This window comes from Hyperolius riggenbachi, chromosome 1 (assembly GCF_040937935.1).
Source record: "Hyperolius riggenbachi isolate aHypRig1 chromosome 1, aHypRig1.pri, whole genome shotgun sequence".
Lineage (NCBI taxonomy): Eukaryota > Metazoa > Chordata > Amphibia > Anura > Hyperoliidae > Hyperolius > Hyperolius riggenbachi.
Window position 1 is genome coordinate 649,551,065 of NC_090646.1, and position 20,429 is coordinate 649,571,493.

A 20,429-nucleotide genomic window follows, 5' to 3' on the forward strand; every position below is an offset into this window, starting at 1 on the left:
TGGATGTAAGCCTGGATTCAGGGGCATAAAGAGACTTGCATATTCGGGAGTGATGCACCCTGGGTAACCACAGTTCCACACTTAGAGCTGAATTATCACAAATCCCTTCCGTTTTAAGAAGGCAAACCACTTTATCCACCACTACGGTATATCTACGTCCTCTGACTTCATCTAAGCCACCAGTCAGTAGATATACAGTAAAGGTGGCCATACACTGGTCGATGTGCCATTAGATCGACCAGCTGACAGATCCCTATCTGATCGAATCTGATCAGATAGGGATCGTATGGCTGCCTTTACTGCAAACAGATTGTGAATCGATTTCAGCCTGAAACCGATCACAATCTGTTCAGCTGCTCCTGCCGCCTGTCCCCCCCCCCCCCCGTATACATTACCTGAGGCTGGCTCCCGGGCATCTTCTCCGCACTGCACCGCACCGCTGTTCTTGCTCCATCCCGGCGCTTCCTGTGTTACTCCGTGACCAGGAAGTTCAAATAGAGCGCCCTCTATTTCAACTTCCTGGTCACCGGAGTGACACAGGAAGTATAAGCGTACACTGGGACATGCGGAAATGCGGTGCAGCGAGGAGAAGAGGACCCCGGAGCCAGCTTCAGGTAATGTATACATGCTCGGATCGGGCCCGAATCGTACGCCGCAAGCGACGCGCTCCTACCGCCGGGCGATCGAGGGTAATTTCCCGCACGGCGCGATCGACGGTCCGATCCGATTTCGGGAGGGAATCGGATCGGCGGGTGCGTTTAGCGCAAGCGATTGGCAGCAGATCCGATCCCAGGATCGGATCTGCTGTCGAAACGGCCGTGAATCGAGCCAGTGTATGGCCTGCTTAAGTCTTGTAGCAGTGCTGTGCAGGATTGGGCTTGCTCCTGTGCACATTTCCGCCACTATCTGATGCGGCACTAATTGGCGAACTGGAATATATGTTTCCTGAGCTAATGAGATTGATTTTTACCATTAAAAACTGTTATTTTCTCAGTTCCTATTAAAAAAAATACACCCTGTGGCATTATTTCAGAATCAAATATCTTCACCATAAATTGTGACAGGAACATAATCTAAGTTTTGTGATAAGCGGTAATAGCCAAACAAAATGTGTTTTTATCTACAGTAGCACTTTTTATTTTTAAACTGGAATTGGTAAAACTGAGAAATAATGTGCGTTTTCTATTTTTTCCTCGTTTTCCCATTAAAACTCATAGAAAACAAAATTGTTCGAGGGAACAAATGGTATACAATGAAAGCCTAGTTTGTCTTGAAAAAACTATATTTAATTTCTGTGTCATAAGTAGGGACAAAGTTATTTCTGATTAAATAGGGACATAGCTAAACTGTCAAAAACTGCTCTGGTCCATAAGTGGTAAACAAGGTCTGGATGTGAAGTGGTTAAGTATCGCTTTGTATGCTGCAAAACAAATTCCCACTAACAAGTTTTGCTGAAGAAAAAAAGTGTATTCCTCACTTTAATTTTTTTACACACAAAAATAAAGCTTTTGTTCTGGCAAGCAGCTAGTTGAGTTTACCACAGAGAGCAAACAATTACTAAGTTTATTTATCACAGCTGATGGCTATATTCCATTCCTGATCTACAGTCTCAAAACCTCTGGGCTGCAGCAATGTAACTAACCCCCATTCCCTTGCCCCCCCCCCCCCCAAATAAAAAAAGATTCCCTCACCCCCCCCCCCCCCCGCAGAAAGCGTGACAATACTACCATCCCCATGGGAAAAACTACCCATGTGTGTCAGGCTAGCTACCATGTGCTGCCACCAGGCAGAAAACCAGCAACAATCAACTTGCCAAACAGGCGGCTAAGCAGAGGCCTGCTACAGTTACCAAACCATCTAAGCCACGCAACCAAAAAGCGCCCATGACCTTTGCATGTTATTTCATTGTTCAAGAAGGCCGTTACATAAGGGCTCTAACTAACGAGGTCATGTTGCTCCTTTCCTGTGTTCTCACTTAGCGTCACATCGACTCTTAAAACCTCACCATGCGCACGAACTCAAAAGCTCTGACGCCATCACAGGCTCTGCCAACGACGTACAAACGCTTGGCTGAAACCGAAGACAGGGAAGCACACCAGGCAGCCCTCAGTAGTCAGACATCAAAAACATGGCGAGGAAAGTAAACTGAAACAATGCCGGTGACACCCAGACTAACACCAACACTGAAACCCTGTCCTAGTGTCCTCACTTAACCCCTTCCTAACATAAAGACCAGCTACACCTAGAAGCTAACCTATCCAAAACCTTAACCTCCTAACAAGCGACTAGCCTCAAGCTTCCAGATAGGACATTTAACAAGGCAGGCAAAATAGACATTACCGGCATGAGAGCAAAGTAAGACGTCACCATATTGCATAATCATGGCCGACTCTGCACCCTTCACTGAGCCTCAGAGCTGGAGTAAGATAAAACAGGGCCCTGGGCACAAACTTTTGCCATCCTCTTACGGTCCTTTAGCTATATGAGGTGGCAAAGGGTTCGAGGAGGTAGCAAGTGGGCCCCTTGACACCCACTAGGCCCTAGGCATCTGCCTAGGTTGCCTTGAGAGTGAGCCTCAGTAACAGAGGTACAGGGTAACCATCTACTATAGGGACCTCATTTCTTTCAAGAAACAAGGTCATTTTGTGTAAAATCTATCAGAGACAGGTCCACTTTAAGGGCTCTGCCACGTCAGGAAGCAGCAGGGCGCCCCCTATAGCCCTCCCAGGGGCGGCCATAGCAGAGAAATGACGCAGCAGTATTGCTGGGGGGTCCACGAGGCAGTATTGGGGGCCACAGGAGGTCCCCCCGCCAGACATGCCCGATCCCCGCACTGCGGCTCCCGGCTGCCTCTGTAGAAAATGGCCGCAGCTCTCCAACAAACAACAGGGGAGGGGGGAACCCCTTCCCGGGTGATTTATAAGGCTCAGACCGCATCCCCCTCACTAATGTTGGCCTTCCCCGATAGCCGGGAGTCCCCTCCACCCGCTGCCCCCACTATCCCCCGGTACGGACTCACCATGGTGGCGGATGTCTCCGGATTCTCCTGGCACAGCGGAGTTGGGAGCCGCCTCGCAGATGGTGGACTCGAAAAGGAGGAGGAGGCGGAAGGATGACGTCACTTGAAGGCTGCGGGCCGAGCCGGGCGGAGTCACGTGGTGCCGGCTAGCAAAAGGGGGTGGGCAGACGGAGGGAGGGAAAAGACTGAGAACGTGTCAGGTTCAGTCGCCATGACGACGTGATGCAGGCGAAAAAAGAGCTGCAGTGGGGACCAGATCCCTGCAGAAGCCAATGCAGAGCCTGCTGCGTGACGTCATGCTGCCTCCCCCTTTCCCCATCCCTGGCTGCAGCAGTATAAAAAAAAAATCCCTGTTTGTAGGTATGGCAATCCCTGCAACCCAATGTACAGTTATTTCTGGAGAGCCTGTGATGCTCAGCGGATGGTGTAAAATAGAAACTAGAGGGAAGTATATGTTTAGTATATTTTCCTGCCTTTATCATGCTATCGTCATTTAAAAATCATAGACTGTAGACAAAATAGGCCTCCAGATCATAATCAGATTGTCGCTTTATTATATTGTCAAGAGACAATTGATAAAAAGGTCACTGAGGGCAAACCAGGATTTTCAAGGGGGGATTCCTGAAAGGTCTTTCTCAGCCACACACAATACAGTATAATATTATGGTAATACACACCATGTTGGGTACACAATGCAATTTCCCGTCCGACTACAGGATTTGACAATTATTTCCTAAATGTCTCATCTGCTCCCGATCGACAATGGGATCAATCAGGAGCATTTTGGATACAGATAATAATGAGGACAGCCAAAATTGCTAATGAAGGGGAAAGTGAAGCTTTCACACAGCAGGGCACCGGGCTGTACTCATACCTGACTCTAAGGCCTAGTGCACACCAGAGCGGTTCGGCTGCGTTTTGCGATCCGCTCGCGGCTGCAGATACGCTAGGGTAATGTATTTCAATGGGGTGTGCACACCAGAGCGGGAGGCGTTTTGCAGAAACACAAACTCCCGGGCTGCTGCAGATTTTGGATTGCGGCGGCGTTTCTGCCTCCAATGTAAAGTATAGGAAAACCGCAAACCGCTCTGAAAAACGGCAGTTCAGAGCGGTTTTGCAGACGTTTTTGTTCAGTAACAGCTTTACTGTAACAATATCAAAAATCTACTACACCAAAAACGCTTCACAAAACCGCAAAATGCTAGCTGAAACGCTACAGAAAAATAAGAAAAAGCGTTTCAAAATCTGCTAGCATTTTGCGGATCTGCTAGCGGTTTTTGGTGTGCACCAGGCCTAAGTTCCCCAGAGCTGCTCCATGCTCTGTACACATGCTGCTGCTCCATGCTCTGTACACAGGCTGCTGCTCCATGCTCTGTACACATGCTGCTGCTCCATGCTCTGTACACACGTTGCTGCTTCATGCTCTGTACACGCACTGCTGCTCCATGCTCTGTACACACACTTTTGCTCCATGCTCTGTACACACACACTGCTGTTCCATGCTCTGTACACACACACTGCTGGTCCATGCTCTGTACAGACGCTGCTGCTCCATGCACTGTACACACACACTGCTGGTCCATAGAGTTGGGCCGAACGGTTTGCCTGCGAACGGTTCCATGCGAACTTCAGTGGTTCGCGTTCGCGTCCCGCAGGCGAACCTTTGCGGAAGTTCGGTTCGCCCCATAATGCACATGGAGGGTCAACTTTGACCCTCTACATCACAGTCAGCAGGCCCAGTGTAGCCAATTAGGCTACACTAGCCCCTGGAGCCCCACCCCCCCTTATATAAGGCAGGCAGCGGCGGCCATTACGGCCACTCGTGTGCCTGCATTAGTCAGAGTAGGGCGAGCTGCTGCAGACTGTCTCTCAGGGAAAGATTAGTTAGGCTTAGCTTGTTCCTGTCTGGCTGCATACCTGTTCTGTGAACCCACCACTGCATACCTGTGCTGTGAACCCACCACTGCATACCTGTGCTGTGAACCCACCACTGCATACCTGTTCTGTTCAGTGGACCCGCCACTGTATACCTGTTCATTGAACCCACCACTGCATACCTGTGCTGTGAACCCACCACTGCATACCTGTGCTGTGAACCCACCACTGCATACCTGTGCTGTGAACCCACCACTGCATACCTGTTCTGTTCAGTGGACCCGCCACTGCATACCTGTTCTGTTTAGTGAACCGCCACTGCATACCTGTTCTGTTCAGTGGACCCGCCACTGCATACCTGTTCTGTTTAGTGAACCGCCACTGTATACCTGTTCTGTTTAGTGAACCCGCCACTGCATACCTGTTCTGTTCAGTGAACCCACCGCATCAGTGCGCATACCTGTGCAGTTAAGTGAACCCGCCACTGCATACCTGTTCTGTTCAGTGGACCCGCCACTGCATACCTGTTCTGTTTAGTGAACCGCCACTGTATACCTGTTCTGTTTAGTGAACCCGCCACTGCATACCTGTTCTGTTCAGTGAACCCACCGCATCAGTGCGCATACCTGTGCAGTTAAGTGAACCCGCCACTGCATACCTGTTCTGTTCAGTGGACCCGCCACTGCATACCTGTTCTGTTTAGTGAACCGCCACTGTATACTTGTTCTGTTTAGTGAACCTGCCACTGCATACCTGTTCTGTTCAGTGGACCCACCGCATCAGTGCGCATACCTGTGCAGTTAAGTGAACCCGCCACTGCATACCTGTTCTGTTCAGTGGACCCGCCACTGCATACCTGTTCTGTTTAGTGAACCGCCACTGTATACCTGTTCTGTTTAGTGAACCCGCCACTGCATACCTGTTCTGTTCAGTGGACCCGCCACTGCATACCTGTTCTGTTTAGTGAACCCACCACTGCATACCTGTTCTGTTCAGTGGACCCGTCACTGTATACCTGTTCATTGAACCCACCACTGCATACCTGTGCTGTGAACCCACCACTGCATACCTGTGCTGTGAACCCACCACTGCATACCTGTGCTGTGAACCCACCACTGCATACCTGTTCTGTTCAGTGGACCCGCCACTGCATACCTGTTCTGTTTAGTGAACCGCCACTGTATACCTGTTCTGTTTAGTGAACCCGCCACTGCATACCTGTTCTGTTCAGTGGACCCGCCACTGCATACCTGTTCTGTTTAGTGAACCCACCACTGCATACCTGTTCTGTTCAGTGGACCCGCCACTGTATACCTGTTCATTGAACCCACCACTGCATACCTGTGCTGTGAACCCACCACTGCATACCTGTGCTGTGAACCCACCACTGCATACCTGTGCTGTGAACCCACCACTGCATACCTGTTCTGTTCAGTGGACCCGCCACTGCATACCTGTTCTGTTTAGTGAACCGCCACTGTATACCTGTTCTGTTTAGTGAACCCGCCACTGCATACCTGTTCTGTTCAGTGGACCCGCCACTGCATACCTGTTCTGTTTAGTGAACCGCCACTGTATACCTGTTCTGTTTAGTGAACCCGCCACTGCATACCTGTTCTGTTCAGTGGACCCGCCACTGCATACCTGTTCTGTTTAGTGAACCCACCACTGCATACCTGTTCTGTTCAGTGGACCCGCCACTGTATACCTGTTCATTGAACCCACCACTGCATACCTGTGCTGTGAACCCACCACTGCATACCTGTTTAGTGAACCCGCCACTGCATACCTGTTCTGTTCAGTGGACCCGCCACTGCATACCTGTTCTGTTTAGTGAACCCACCACTGCATACCTGTTCTGTTCAGTGGACCCGCCACTGTATACCTGTTCATTGAACCCACCACTGCATACCTGTGCTGTGAACCCACCACTGCATACCTGTGCTGTGAACCCACCACTGCATACCTGTGCTGTGAACCCACCACTGCATACCTGTTCTGTTCAGTGGACCCGCCACTGCATACCTGTTCTGTTTAGTGAACCGCCACTGTATACCTGTTCTGTTTAGTGAACCCACAACTGCATACCTGTTCTGTTCAGTGGACCCGCCACTGCATACCTGTTCTGTTTAGTGAACCGCCACTGTATACCTGTTCTGTTTAGTGAACCCGCCACTGCATACCTGTTCTGTTCAGTGGACCCGCCACTGCATACCTGTTCTGTTTAGTGAACCCACCACTGCATACCTGTTCTGTTCAGTGGACCCGCCACTGTATACCTGTTCATTGAACCCACCACTGCATACCTGTGCTGTGAACCCACCACTGCATACCTGTGCTGTGAACCCACCACTGCATACCTGTGCTGTGAACCCACCACTGCATACCTGTTCTGTTCAGTGGACCCGCCACTGCATACCTGTTCTGTTTAGTGAACCGCCACTGTATACCTGTTCTGTTTAGTGAACCCGCCACTGCATACCTGTTCTGTTCAGTGGACCCGCCACTGCATACCTGTTCTGTTTAGTGAACCGCCACTGTATACCTGTTCTGTTTAGTTAACCCGCCACTGCATACCTGTTCTGTTCAGTGAACCCACCGCATCAGTGCGCATACCTGTGCAGTTAAGTGAACCCGCCACTGCATACCTGTTCTGTTCAGTGGACCCGCCACTGCATACCTGTTCTGTTTAGTGAACCGCCACTGTATACCTGTTCTGTTTAGTGAACCCGCCACTGCATACCTGTTCTGTTCAGTGGACCCGCCACTGCATACCTGTTCTGTGAACCCGCCACTGTATACCTGTTCTGTTCAGTGAACCCACCGCATCAGTGCGCATACCTGTGCAGTTAAGTGAACCCACCTACCTACGTGAGTGCACGCAGTGTGATATACCACTCCGTGCATACCCGATATGGACAAAACAGGTATAGGAAGAGGTAGTGGCAGAGCCAGAGGAAGGCCACCCGGCAGGTCTGCGCGAGGTCGTGTAAATGTAATTTCGTGTGGACCTGGCCCACAGTACAGTGCTCGGAAGAAGGCACGTCCCATCACCTCCCAAGATTGTCAGGACGTGGTTGAGTATTTAGCGACACAGAACACCTCATCTTGCTCAGCCACCAGCGCTACTACTAGCACCACTTCCGCTGCATTTGACACTTCGCAAGAATTATTTAGTGGTGAAATCACTGATGCACAGCCATTGTTGTTACAGCCAGATGAATTTTCACCAGCTCATATGTCTGAGTTACGCGGCAACATTATGGATGTAATGTGTAAGGAGGATGAAGGACCTACTGATGTTGGTGCATGTTTGGATTTGTCTGAGGCAAGCGAAGCTGGGCAGGATGATTACGATGATGACGATGATAGCAATCCTCTGTATGTACCCAATAGAGGAGATGAAGAGGGGGACAGTTCAGAGGGGGAGTCAGAGAGTAGGAGGAGGAGAGAAGTTGCTGAAAGAAGCTGGGGCAGCTCTTCGTCAGAAACAGCTGGTGGCAGTGTCCGGCACCATGTATTGCCACCTATGTACAGCCAGCCAACTTGCCCTTCAGCATCAGCTGCTGAGGTCCCCATAGTGCCCACATCCCAGGGTGGCTCAGCGGTGTGGAAATTTTTTAATGTGTGTGCCTCAGATCGGACCAAAGCCATCTGTTCGCTCTGCCAACAAAAATTGAGCCGTGGAAAGGCCAACACTCACGTAGGGACAAGTGCCTTACGAAGGCACCTGGAGAAAAGGCACAAACAGCAATGGGATGGCCACCTGAGCAAAAGCAGCAGCAGCACACAAAAGCAAAGCCACCCTCCTTCTCCTCTTCCTCCTCCATCAGGTGCATTATCTGCTTCTGCCGCTTTCTCCCTTCCACCTTCACAGGCACCCTCCTCCACTCCGCCTCTGCCCTTGAGCGGTTCCTGCTCCTCTGCCCACAGCAGCAGTCAGGTGTCCGTGAAGGAAATGTTTGAGCGGAAGAAGCCAATTTCGGCCAGTCACCCCCTTGCCCGGCGTCTGACAGCTGGCGTGGCGGAACTGTTAGCTCGGCAGCTGTTACCATACCGGCTGGTGGACTCTGAGGCCTTCCGTAAATTTGTGGCCATCGGAACACCGCAGTGGAAGATGCCAGGCCGCACTTATTTTTCGAGAAAGGCCATACCCCAACTGCACCGTGAAGTTGAGAGGCAAGTGGTGTCATCTCTTGCGAAGAGCGTTGGGTCAAGGGTACACCTGACCACGGATGCCTGGTCTGCCAAGCACGGGCAGGGCCGCTACATTACCTACACAGCCAGGCGCGGAGCTAGGGGGGGTCGGAGTAGGTCAAGTGCCCCCGGGCGCCGGGTCCCTAAGGGCGCCCAGCTGAGCTGATTTTTTTTTTTTTCTGCGGAGGGGAGCAGCGCAGAGAAGAGAAGAGGGAGAGCTATGCGGACGGTGGAGAAGGGGGCCATCTCCCCCCCTTCTCTCACCTTAGGGCTCTCCCTCCCTCCATCGCTGTCCCCTCCGTTATTGTCCGGGTGCTGGCGCAGCGGGCGGGACTCACCTCCGTCTCGCTCCAGCGCCGGCCGGAAGTTCGGATCCCGCAGCCGCTGCTCTGGTCTGGACTAGACCAGAGTAGCGGCAGATCCATCCGAGCTGCGACGAGACAGAGGTAAGTTCCGCCCGCCGCTGCCAGCACCCGGACATTAATGGAGGGGACAGCGAGGGAGAGAGAGCAGCTCTTCTCTGCGCTGCTCCCCTCCTGCTGAGGAGGCAGGGAGGGGGACACCTGGCTACCTACTCTGGGCATATATACCCCTGGCTACATCTACTGGGCATATATACCCCCTGGCTACATCTACTGGGCATATATACCCCTGGCTACATCTACTGGGCATATATACCCCTGGCTACATCTACTGGGCACATATACCCCTGGCTACATCTACTGGGCACATATACCCCTGGCTACATCTACTGGGCATATATACCCCTGGCTACATCTACTGGGCATATATACCCCTGGCTACATATACTGGGCATATATACCCCCTGGCTACATCTACTGGGCATATATACCCCTGGCTACATCTACTGGGCATATATACCCCTGGCTACATCTACTGGGCATATATACCCCTGGCTACATCTACTGGGCATATATACCCCTGGCTACATCTACTGGGCATATATACCCCTGGCTACATCTACTGGGCATATATACCCCTGGCTACATCTACTGGGCATATATACCCCTGGCTACATCTACTGGGCATATATACCCCTGGCTACATCTACTGGGCATATATACCCCCTGGCTACATCTACTGGGCATATATACCCCCTGGCTACATCTACTGGGCATATATACCCCTGGCTACATCTACTGGGCATATATACCCCTGGCTACATCTACTGGGCATATATACCCCTGGCTACATCTACTGGGCATATATACCCCCTGGCTACATATACTGGGCATATATACCCCCTGGCTACATATACTGGGCATATATACCCCTGGCTACATATAGTGGGCATATATACCCCCTGGCTACATATACTGGGCATATATACCCCCTGGCTACATCTACTGGGCATATATACCCCTGGCTACATCTACTGGGCATATATACCCCCTGGCTACATCTACTGGGCATATATACCCCCTGGCTACATATACTGGGCATATATACCCCCTGGCTACATATACTGGGCATATATACCCCCTGGCTACATATACTGGGCATATATACCCCCTGGCTACATATACTGGGCATATATACCCCCTGGCTACATGGACTGGGCATATATACCCCCTGGCTACATATACTGGGCATATATACCCCTGGCTACATATACTGGGCATATATACCCCCTGGCTACATGGACTGGGCATATATACCCCCTGGCTACATGGACTGGGCATATATACCCCCTGGCTACATATACTGGGCATATATACCCCTGGCTACCTACTCTGGGCATATATACCCCTGGCTACATATACTGGGCATATATACCCCTGGCTACATATACTGGGCATATATACCCCCTGGCTACATGGACTGGGCATATATACCCCCTGGCTACATATACTGGGCATATATACCCCTGGCTACATATACTGGGCATATATACCCCCTGGCTACATGGACTGGGCATATATACCCCCTGGCTACATATACTGGGCATATATACCCCTGGCTACATATACTGGGCATATATACCCCCTGGCTACATATACTGAGCATATATACCCCCTGGCTACATATACTGGGTATATATACCCCCTGGCTACATATACTGGGCATATTACCCCTGGCTACATATACTGGGCATATATACCCCCTGGCTACATGGACTGGGCATATATACCCCCTGGCTACATGGACTGGGCATATATACCCCCTGGCTACATATACTGGGCATATATACCCCTGGCTACCTACTCTGGGCATATATACCCCTGGCTACATATACTGGGCATATATACCCCCTGGCTACATATACTGGGCATATATACCCCCTGGCTACATATACTGGGCATATATACCCCCTGGCTACATATACTGGGCATATATACCCCCTGGCTACATGGACTGGGCATATATACCCCTGGCTACATATACTGGGCACATATACGCCTGACTATATATACTGGACACATATTATTCTCCTGGCTACATATACTGGGCATATATACCCCTGGCTACATATACTGGGCACATATACCTCTGGCTACATATACTGGGCACACATATCCCTGCCTACATATACTGGGCACATATACCCCTGGCTACCTGTTCTGTGGACATCTCTACCCCTGGCTACCTGTTCTGGGGACATCTATACCGCTGGCCACCTATTCTGGGGACATCTATACCGCTGGCCACCTATTCTGGGGACATCTATACTGCTGGCCACCTATTCTGGGGACAACTATAGACCTGGGGCTACCTATTTTTGGGGAACCACGTCAGATTGAGTGTATTTTGGAGAACTGCTGCCAGGTGAGAGGTGTCTACCATATTAAGGGGGCATTCTACCTATTTATGTGAAATGCTGTCTATTTATGTGACTCATGACTGCTGAATTTGTCTTGTTGGGGGCCTCATGGTTACTGAATTTGTCTTGTTGGGGGCCTCATGATTTGTTGGGGGCCTCAAGATCGCTGAATTTGTCTTGTTGGGGGCCTCATGATTGCTGAATTTGTCTTGTTGGGGGCCTCATGATTGCTAAATTTGTCTTATTGGGGGCCTCATGATTGCTGAGTTGGTTATGTTGGGGGTCTCATGATTGCTGAATTTGTCTTGATGGGGGGGGCTCATGATTGCTGAATTTGTCTTGGAACATGCTGGAAGGTACATACTGAGGGAGGGTGGGTGAGCGTGAGCCTGCTAACCTCCATATACATTTGGCTCCACCCATAACCACGCCCACATTTATTATGTGACCACGCCCCTTTTTGGCGCGGCGCGCAACCTTGACTTTGGGGGGCGCATTAATAGTCTTTGTCCCCGGGCGCTGAAAACCCTAGCTACGCCTCTGTACACAGCCCATTGGGTGAACCTGGTGGTGAACGATGGCAAGCAGGGCGCAGCGGACCAAATTGTGACACCTCCACGGCTTGCAGGCAGGCCTCCTGCCACCTCCTCTCCTCCTGCTACATGCTCTTCGCTGTCCTCCTCCTCCTCCTTGGCTGAGTGGCAGTTCTCCTCTCCAGCTACACAGCCCCAGCTCCGCAGGGCCTATGCTGCATGCCAGGTACGACGGTGTCACGCCATCTTAGACATGGCTTGTCACAAAGCGGAGAGTCACACTGGAGCAGCTCTCCTGGCTGCTCTTAAGAAACAGGTGGATGAGTGGCTGACCCCGCACCACCTGGAGATAGGCAACGTGGTGTGCGACAACGGCAGCAATCTGCTTGCCGCTTTGCATATGGGGAAGCTGACACACATACCCTGCATGGCACATGTCATGAATCTAGTGGTTCAATGATTTGTGGCAAAGTACCCTGGCTTAGCGAATGTCCTGAAGCAGGCCAGGAAGTTCTGTGGGCATTTGAGGCGGTCTTACACAGCCATGGCACGCTTTGCGGAAATTCAGCGCAAAAACAACATGCCGGTGAGACGCCTCATTTGCGATAGCCCGACTCGCTGGAACTCGACCCTGCTCATGTTCTCCCGCCTGCTAGAACAGAAGAAAGCCGTGACCCACTACCTCTACAACTACAGTAGAATGAAACAGTCTGGGAAGATGGGGATGTTCTGGCCCGACAACTGGACACTGATGGAGAATGCATGCAGGCTCATGCGGCCGTTTGAGGAGGTTGACCAACCTGGTGAGCCGCAGTGAGGGCACCATCAGCGACTTAATTCCCTACGCTTACTTCTTGGAGCGTGCTGTGCGTAGAGTGGCGGATGAAGCTGTGAATGAGCGTGACCAGGAACCGTTACGGCAGGAACAGGCATGGGACCAATTTTCATCAGATCCAGCTGTTTCCTCAACACCTGCGGCAGCACAGAGGGGGGAGGAGGAGGAAGAAGAGAAGTCGTGTGCAGAAGACGAATCAGACTCAGAGGATGATGAGCAAGGTGTTTCTTTGGGGGAGGAGGAGGAGGAGGAGGAGGGGACAGCGGCAGGAGAATAACCTCAGCAGGCATCGCAAGGGGCTTGTGCTGCTCAACCTTCCCGTGGTATTGTTCGCGGCTGGGGGGAGGAGGTTGACTTACCTGACGTCACTGAGGAAGAGCAAGAGGAGATGGAGGGTACTGGATCCGACTTTGTGCAGATGTCGTCTTTTATGCTGTCCTGCCTGTTGAGGGACCCCCGTATAAAAAACCTCAAGGGGAATGAGCTGTACTGGGTGGCCACACTACTAGACCCTCGGTACAGGCACAAAGTGGCGGACCTTTTACCAACTCACCGGAAGGTGGAAAGGATGCAGCACATGCAGAACCAGCTGTCAACTATGCTTTACAATGCCTTTAAGGGTGATGTGACGGCACAACGCCAGCAAGGTACCACTGCCACTAATCCTCCTCCCGTGTCCACGCAGTCAAAGACAGGACGCTCCAGCGATCTCATGGTGATGTCGGACATGCGGACGTTCTTTAGTCCAACGCCTCGCCGTAGCCCTTCCGGATCCACCCTCCACCAACACCTGGAACGGCAGGTAGCCGACTACCTGGCCTTAAGTGTGGATGTAGACACTGCTGTGAACAGCGATGAGGAACCCTTGAACTACTGGGTGCGCAGGCTTGACCTGTGGCCAGAGCTGTCCCAATTTGCCATCCAACTTCTCTCCTGCCCTGCCGCAAGCGTCCTCTCAGAAAGGACCTTCAGCGCAGCTGGAGGCATTGTCACAGAGAAGAGAAGTCGCCTAAGTCACAAAAGTGTTAAGTACCTCACCTTTATCAAAATGAATGAGGCATGGATCCCGGAGGGCTGCTGCCCGCCCCAAGACTAAGTCAGTCCCCGCACATACAGCATCTCTGCCTGCACGCCGTGTGACTGGCTGCCTGGCCTGCCCCAAGAAGACTAAGTCGCTCCCAGTCCCTCCACACAGCATGTCTGCCTGCAGGCCGCTTGACTACCTTCTCCGCCACCACCAACAGGGTCCGGGACTCCAGGCGGATTGCTGAATTTTTTAGGCCGCTGCTAGCAGCGGCCGCTGTAATGATTTTTCGGGTGCGTGTACATGACTGCCTAATTTTTCTGGCTGCACTGCGGGCAGCTGCAACAACAAAAGAAAAGGCATGTACATGCGCCCATTCCCCTTCGTGATCATTACCTTGCCGTGGTGAAGGGGCTTGCGTATCACAATGGAGCAATGACCGGCGCCTAGATGAGTGTCTCGGGGGGCACACCCACGATAATAAGGTCGTTGCCTCATTGTGGTCAGACCAAATTTGATCAGCTGGACAGTCACTGTTCTGTCATTCAGCTACATCAGCCAGGTGACCATATGGGCTGTAAAGCCACCAAAACCTGCACTCTCGCCATGGTGCGCACCAGTAAAGCACGGCCGTCACTACACAAACAGCTGTTTGCGGTGCGTTACACGATGAGTTTGGTGTGTCAGTGTGAAGCAGTACCTTAATTACACTACCTGATTGATGTATACACATGCAAGATGTTTGAAAGCACTTTAGGCCTGTCATTTAGCATTCAATGTGATTTCTGCCCTTAAAACGCTGCTTTGCGTCAAATCCAGATTTTTCCCGGGGACTTTTGGCATGTATCCCACTCCGCCATCCCCCCCTCCAGGTGTTAGACCCCTTGAAACATCTTTTCCATCACTTTTGTGGCCAGCATAATTATTTTTTTTTTTCAAAGTTCGCATCCCCATTGAAGTCTATTGCGGTTCGCGAACTTTAACGCGAACCGAACCTTCCGCGAAAGTTCGCGAACCGAAAATCGGAGGTTCGGCCCAACTCTACTGGTCCATGCTCTGTACACACACTGCTGCTCCATGCTCTGTATACACACTGCTGCTCCATCCAAAGTCAACTGTAGCAGGGAAAGAAAGGGGGCAGTGCTGTGAGCCGCAGGAATCATACCTGCAGATATTCTGGTGCAGGGCCGGGTCGAGGCATAGGCTGGAGAGGCTCCAGCCTCAGGGCACAGTGTAGGAGGGGGCGCAGAATTCATTCATCTGTCATTCCTAATTGTGTTTGAAGCAGAAAGAAATAAGAAAAGGGGATACATGGCAGTGACTGCAAGCCAGATAACTAGATATTAAGGTGTTGGGGAGGTTGTGGGCCCTGTGGCACCTCTTAGTCTAATAGCAATCAGTGTGTGACGGCTGGGGTGGCAGGGATGGAGGGGCGCACTTTGGTGTCTCAGCCTTGGGTGCTGGAGGACCTTGTCCCGGCTCTGTTCTGGTGTCTCAACTTGTGCCTGTCCCCAGACACTGTATCCGCCCCATGGTCAGAGGGGGGATTCTGGGCAGCTGTAATCCCCCCTGCGTTTGCCTATGGTAGGGATATTGGATTCCGAGCTCCTTCGAGGAACAGTAATATACATTCATTTTTCAGTGTGCTCTGTACAGATGCTATTTCTGTATAAATACTCAATGATATGAATAAAGAACATCAGGCAGTGCATTCACCACCTGTCAGTTGTGGCAGAGCACCAGCCAGGGGCTTGCTAGCATTCCGCATGGGGATTGGAGAGGTGGATGTTACCGTGGAGTAGTTGATAGCACTCTTGCCTTGCAGCGCTGGATCCCTGGTTAGACTCTCAGCCAGGGCAGTATCTGCATGGAGTTTGTATGCACTCCCCATGTCTATGTAAGTTTCCTCCGGGAACTCTGGTTTCCTCCCACATCCCAAAAACAGTCAGGTAAGTTACCCTGTTTTCCCCTTTGGCCCTAGATGGACACATAACTCTGGTAGGGATTCGATTGTGAGCTCCTCTTAGTGACGAGACTAAATATATATATATATATATATATATATATATATATATATGTATATATATATATATATATATATATATATATATATTGTATATATATATATATATATATATATATATATATATATATATATTTCCCCTCGTCTCAGATTCCCTTTAAGCTAAGTATCCACCAGAAGATGGATTGGGGAATCTACAGCACCGGCGTCGCAATGAATGGTCCCTTCCCTGTCCATCTTCTGGAATCGCACAACGCAGGAACAAATGACGGGGGTGACCGATCGCTGATTGTGGTAATTTGCATGGGAGCTTATGGGGATCTGAACGATCGCTCATTCAGTGGTCCAACATGACGGTCGCCTTCTCCGCATGTAAAAATATACCCACAGTTGCAAAATTGTGAAAACGATCTTTCGTTACAAGAAAAAGTCTCCCATTGAAAAAGAAATCTCTGCAAAACTTGCATCGTGGGCTCTGACCATTAGGCCACTCCCCTTCGACCTCTGGAAAAGTTGTGCTCCTTACTAGATAGAATAAAAACACACTGCCTCTAGGTACAGTAAACACATTATATACTACTCCACCTTTTTGTTTCCTCTGTATTCCATTAGATTGTAAGCACACAAGGGCAGGAATTTCTCCCTTTTTTTGTCCTGGAAGTTGCTGTCCATTACATTTGTCACCATAATTACTATGATGTCTACCAATTCTGTATTATGTACCAATATCTGTATTTTGTGTACGCCATTGTCTGTATTTTTATGTACTTTTTATGTATTTTTATGTGTTTTTTACTCAGTACAGCACCACGGAATATGGTGGCGCTTTATAAATAAAGTGCCAACATATTCCATGGCACTAATAATGCAGTGGACCACAGTAAATAAATGCATTTTATTAACAAGACACTGCAACATACAAAACTTCTTAACCACCTTATCCACCACTATAGTATATCTACGTCCTCTGTGACTTCTTCTAAGCCACGAGGATGTAGATATACGTCTTGCAGCTGAAGCAGTACTGGGCATGGTTGGGCATTGCTCCTGTGCAAACCTCTGGTACTATCTGATGCAGCACTAATTGGTAAAAGGGAATATATGTTCCCTGAGCTAACAAGATTGATTTTTATCATTAAAGGGGCACTATGGCGAAAAATGTTAAAGTTTAAAATATGTGCAAACAGATACAAATAAGAAGTACTTTTTTTCCAGAGTAAAATGAGCTATAAATTACTTTTCTCCTATGTTGCTGTCACTTACAGTAGGTAGTAGAAATCTGACAGAAGCGACAGGTTTTGGACTAGTTCATCTCTTCATGGGGGATTCTCAGGGATTTATTTATCTTCAAAAGCACTTAGTGAATGGCAGTTGCTCTGTCCAACTGCCAAAAAAATGTGTAGGGAGCAGGGAAGCTAGCCAGCATCATTGTTTAAATCCTTTTTAAAGATAATGGGCTCTATTCACAAAACCATGTGCGGTAACTCTTTTTTAAGTGAAAAATTACCTCCAGTGATAATTCACTAAAAATAGTGAAAATAGTAAGTATTCACAAAAAATGTACCAAGTGTGATAAATGTTTGATAAAAGTGTGGTAAAACAGGTGATAAAACAGGTGATAAAGCAGTCGGTAATATGTATGGAAATAAAGCTTTTTTGACCACTGTAGGACAGCCCATATGCTTGTCACCCATTACACAGAGACGACCCAGGACAGCCTGTCACTTAAAGTGGGACCTCAACTCTTGCGCAGGACAGAATGAAAACCTATATAAATGCACCCCGTATGTATATAATTTAGCCTGTCTAATTCCCCCTCATCTGTGAATAATCACAACTGTAATTTGATCTCTCAGCTGTGCCAGCTGGCTGCCTCAGCAGAGCAGCTAATGTGTAAACACAGAATGTTAACCCTATGTCTGCTTTCATGAAAGCAGGAAGTACACACACTGGAGATTTATTGCAGGATTTGTATCAGCTGTAACAAAAAAATGTTTTTCTTTAAATGTTATTATGCTGCTGCTTATCTTTTAGAGCAGAGATGAATTTCCTCCTCGGCATCTATAAAATCATCTAAAAGACTGTACGAGGTGTGAAAGTGCGCCTTGAGATTAGACACACTAGTCTTTTCTGCCTTCTATGTAAAATTGACATAATCTCGAGCAAGCAAAGCTCAAAAGGCTCCATCCTGAAGGCCAAAAGCAGAGAAGTGATAATTATCACCTACCCTCTATAGGTGATAAACAAAATCCTTAAAGTGAACCTAAAGCCACAAAAAAAAATGAGATGAACTCACCTCAATAGCGGCATAGGGGGCGATATACAGGCTGGGAACGCGAACAATCACTCGCGTTCCCATGCCTGTCGGGCCGGTGACGGCCAAACCGGAAGTGTTCGCCGGCGGGTGCAGAGGCATCGGAGCGGAGCTGCGAGGGCACCGATCGGCTGCAGGGGGCTGAGGGAAGCCCCAGGTGAGTTCATCTCATTTTTTTTTTGTGGCTTTAGGTTCACTTTAATTAACACCAACTTTTCAATTGAGAATCTCAAATTGGAGATAAATTTTGAGGTAATTACCACACGTTTATATCACTTTTACCGCATGAGGTAATTTAGGGAGAAAAAATTTGTGAATTTGAAAACTGAGATATTTTGGTCTGTGTTTATCACTACCTAATTTAACTCATGCGGTAACTCATTGAGAATAGAACCCAATGAGGTTTATAATGAGGTTTTTAGTTTAAAAACGTCATTAACATTATAGTCCGACCTAAAACGCAGCAGAACCGCGGCTGAAAACCCCCTCGATCACCCCAAACTCCTGGGGGTACACGGAGGCAACTTCCGCATAGAGGCAGCGCAGCTCTGCCTCTATGCGCGTCAATCAGCGCGGATCGCCGCCTCTCCCCCGCCCCTCAGTCTTCCTTCACTGAGAGGGGCGGGGGAGAGGCAGAGATACGCGCTGATAGAGGCGGCAGCAAAATCCACGACCAAGAAAGCCATGGATTTTGCCTGCCCTGTACCCCCGTGAGTTTGGGGTGATCAGGGGGGTTTTCAGCTGCGGTTCTGCTGCGTTTTAGGTCAGACTATAATGTTAATGAGGATTTTAAAATAAAAACCTCATTTTAGGGAGACTTCAGAGTCTCTTTAAAGGACTTCCGAGGCCAAATGTTCCCCCCCCCCCCCAAAAAAAAAGTTAGATACCTGCATAACTTTAGAGGACACCGTCCGCGCCCTCCGTGCCGTTCCGCCGGGTCCCTGCCGCTCATAGCCCCCCCGAACGGCTCACGACCCCACGGCCAGGGTCGGGCTCTCCTGCCTGCATAAAGATGGCCGTCGGCGCTGGCCGCGGCTGCGCACTCCGCATAGCCACTAGTGTGGCTGCGCAACTCTAGGGCCAAACCCCCCCCCCCCCCCCCCCCTGATCCACACAACAGGTTGTTTCCTGTAGAGCTGCGCAGCCGCACTAGTGGCTATGCGGAGTGCGCAGCCGCGGCCAGCGCCAGCGGCCATCTTTATGCAGGCAGGAGAGCTCGACCCTGGCCATGGGGTCGTGAGTCGTTTGGGGGGGCTATGAGCGGCGGGGACCCGGCGGAACGGCACAGACGGCGTCCTCCGTGTCCTCGAAAGTTATGCAGGCATCTAACTTTTTTTTTATTTTTTTGGGGAACATTTGGCCTCAGAAGTCCTTTAAGGAATATCTTTATAAATAATAAAAGCCTTGCTGAGATTCCTCTATGAAGAGATGGACTAGTCCAGTGATGGCTAAGGGCTGGTTCAGACGGACGTTTGCAGAGCGTTTACAGCCAGCGTTCAGGGCTTGGTGTTAAACTCTCCCATTCAAGTGAATGGGAGCGTTTGTACCAAGCTTTCAAGCGCGTTTACACAAACGCTGCGTTTGGGTCCCGATTTTCTCTGGCGTTCAAGGAGCCCCTGGAAGCTACATGTAGCTTCCAGGGGAGGTTAACCGCGACGGCTAATGTCCCCCTAGGGGAAGAAAAAATGCGACCGCATCCAAACGCACACGAACGCTGCTGAACGCGACGCCAGCAAACGCAACGCCTCCAAACGTCCGTCTGAACCAGCCCTAACCTTGGCACTCTAGCTGTGACAAAACTACAAATCCCATGATGCCTCTGCCTCC

The 20,429-nt window shown here is 50.0% G+C and overlaps 2 protein-coding genes across 3 annotated transcripts in view; one reads left to right on the plus strand and one right to left on the minus strand.

Annotated features, from left to right (window-relative positions):
- The window catches only part of EEF2 (eukaryotic translation elongation factor 2), a 35,349-nt gene extending 32,224 nt beyond the window's left edge, over nt 1–3,125 (minus strand). For both annotated transcript variants that reach the window (XM_068251542.1, XM_068251549.1), the window contains exon 1: nt 3,020–3,125. In XM_068251542.1, coding sequence (XP_068107643.1) covers nt 3,020–3,022 — 3 coding nt within the window. In that variant the 5' untranslated portion in view covers nt 3,023–3,125. The remainder of the gene's footprint in view (nt 1–3,019) is intronic.
- The window catches only part of ST8SIA5 (ST8 alpha-N-acetyl-neuraminide alpha-2,8-sialyltransferase 5), a 989,793-nt gene that overhangs the window by 765,652 nt on the left and 203,712 nt on the right, over nt 1–20,429 (plus strand). The gene's annotated exons all lie outside the window — the stretch shown is intronic.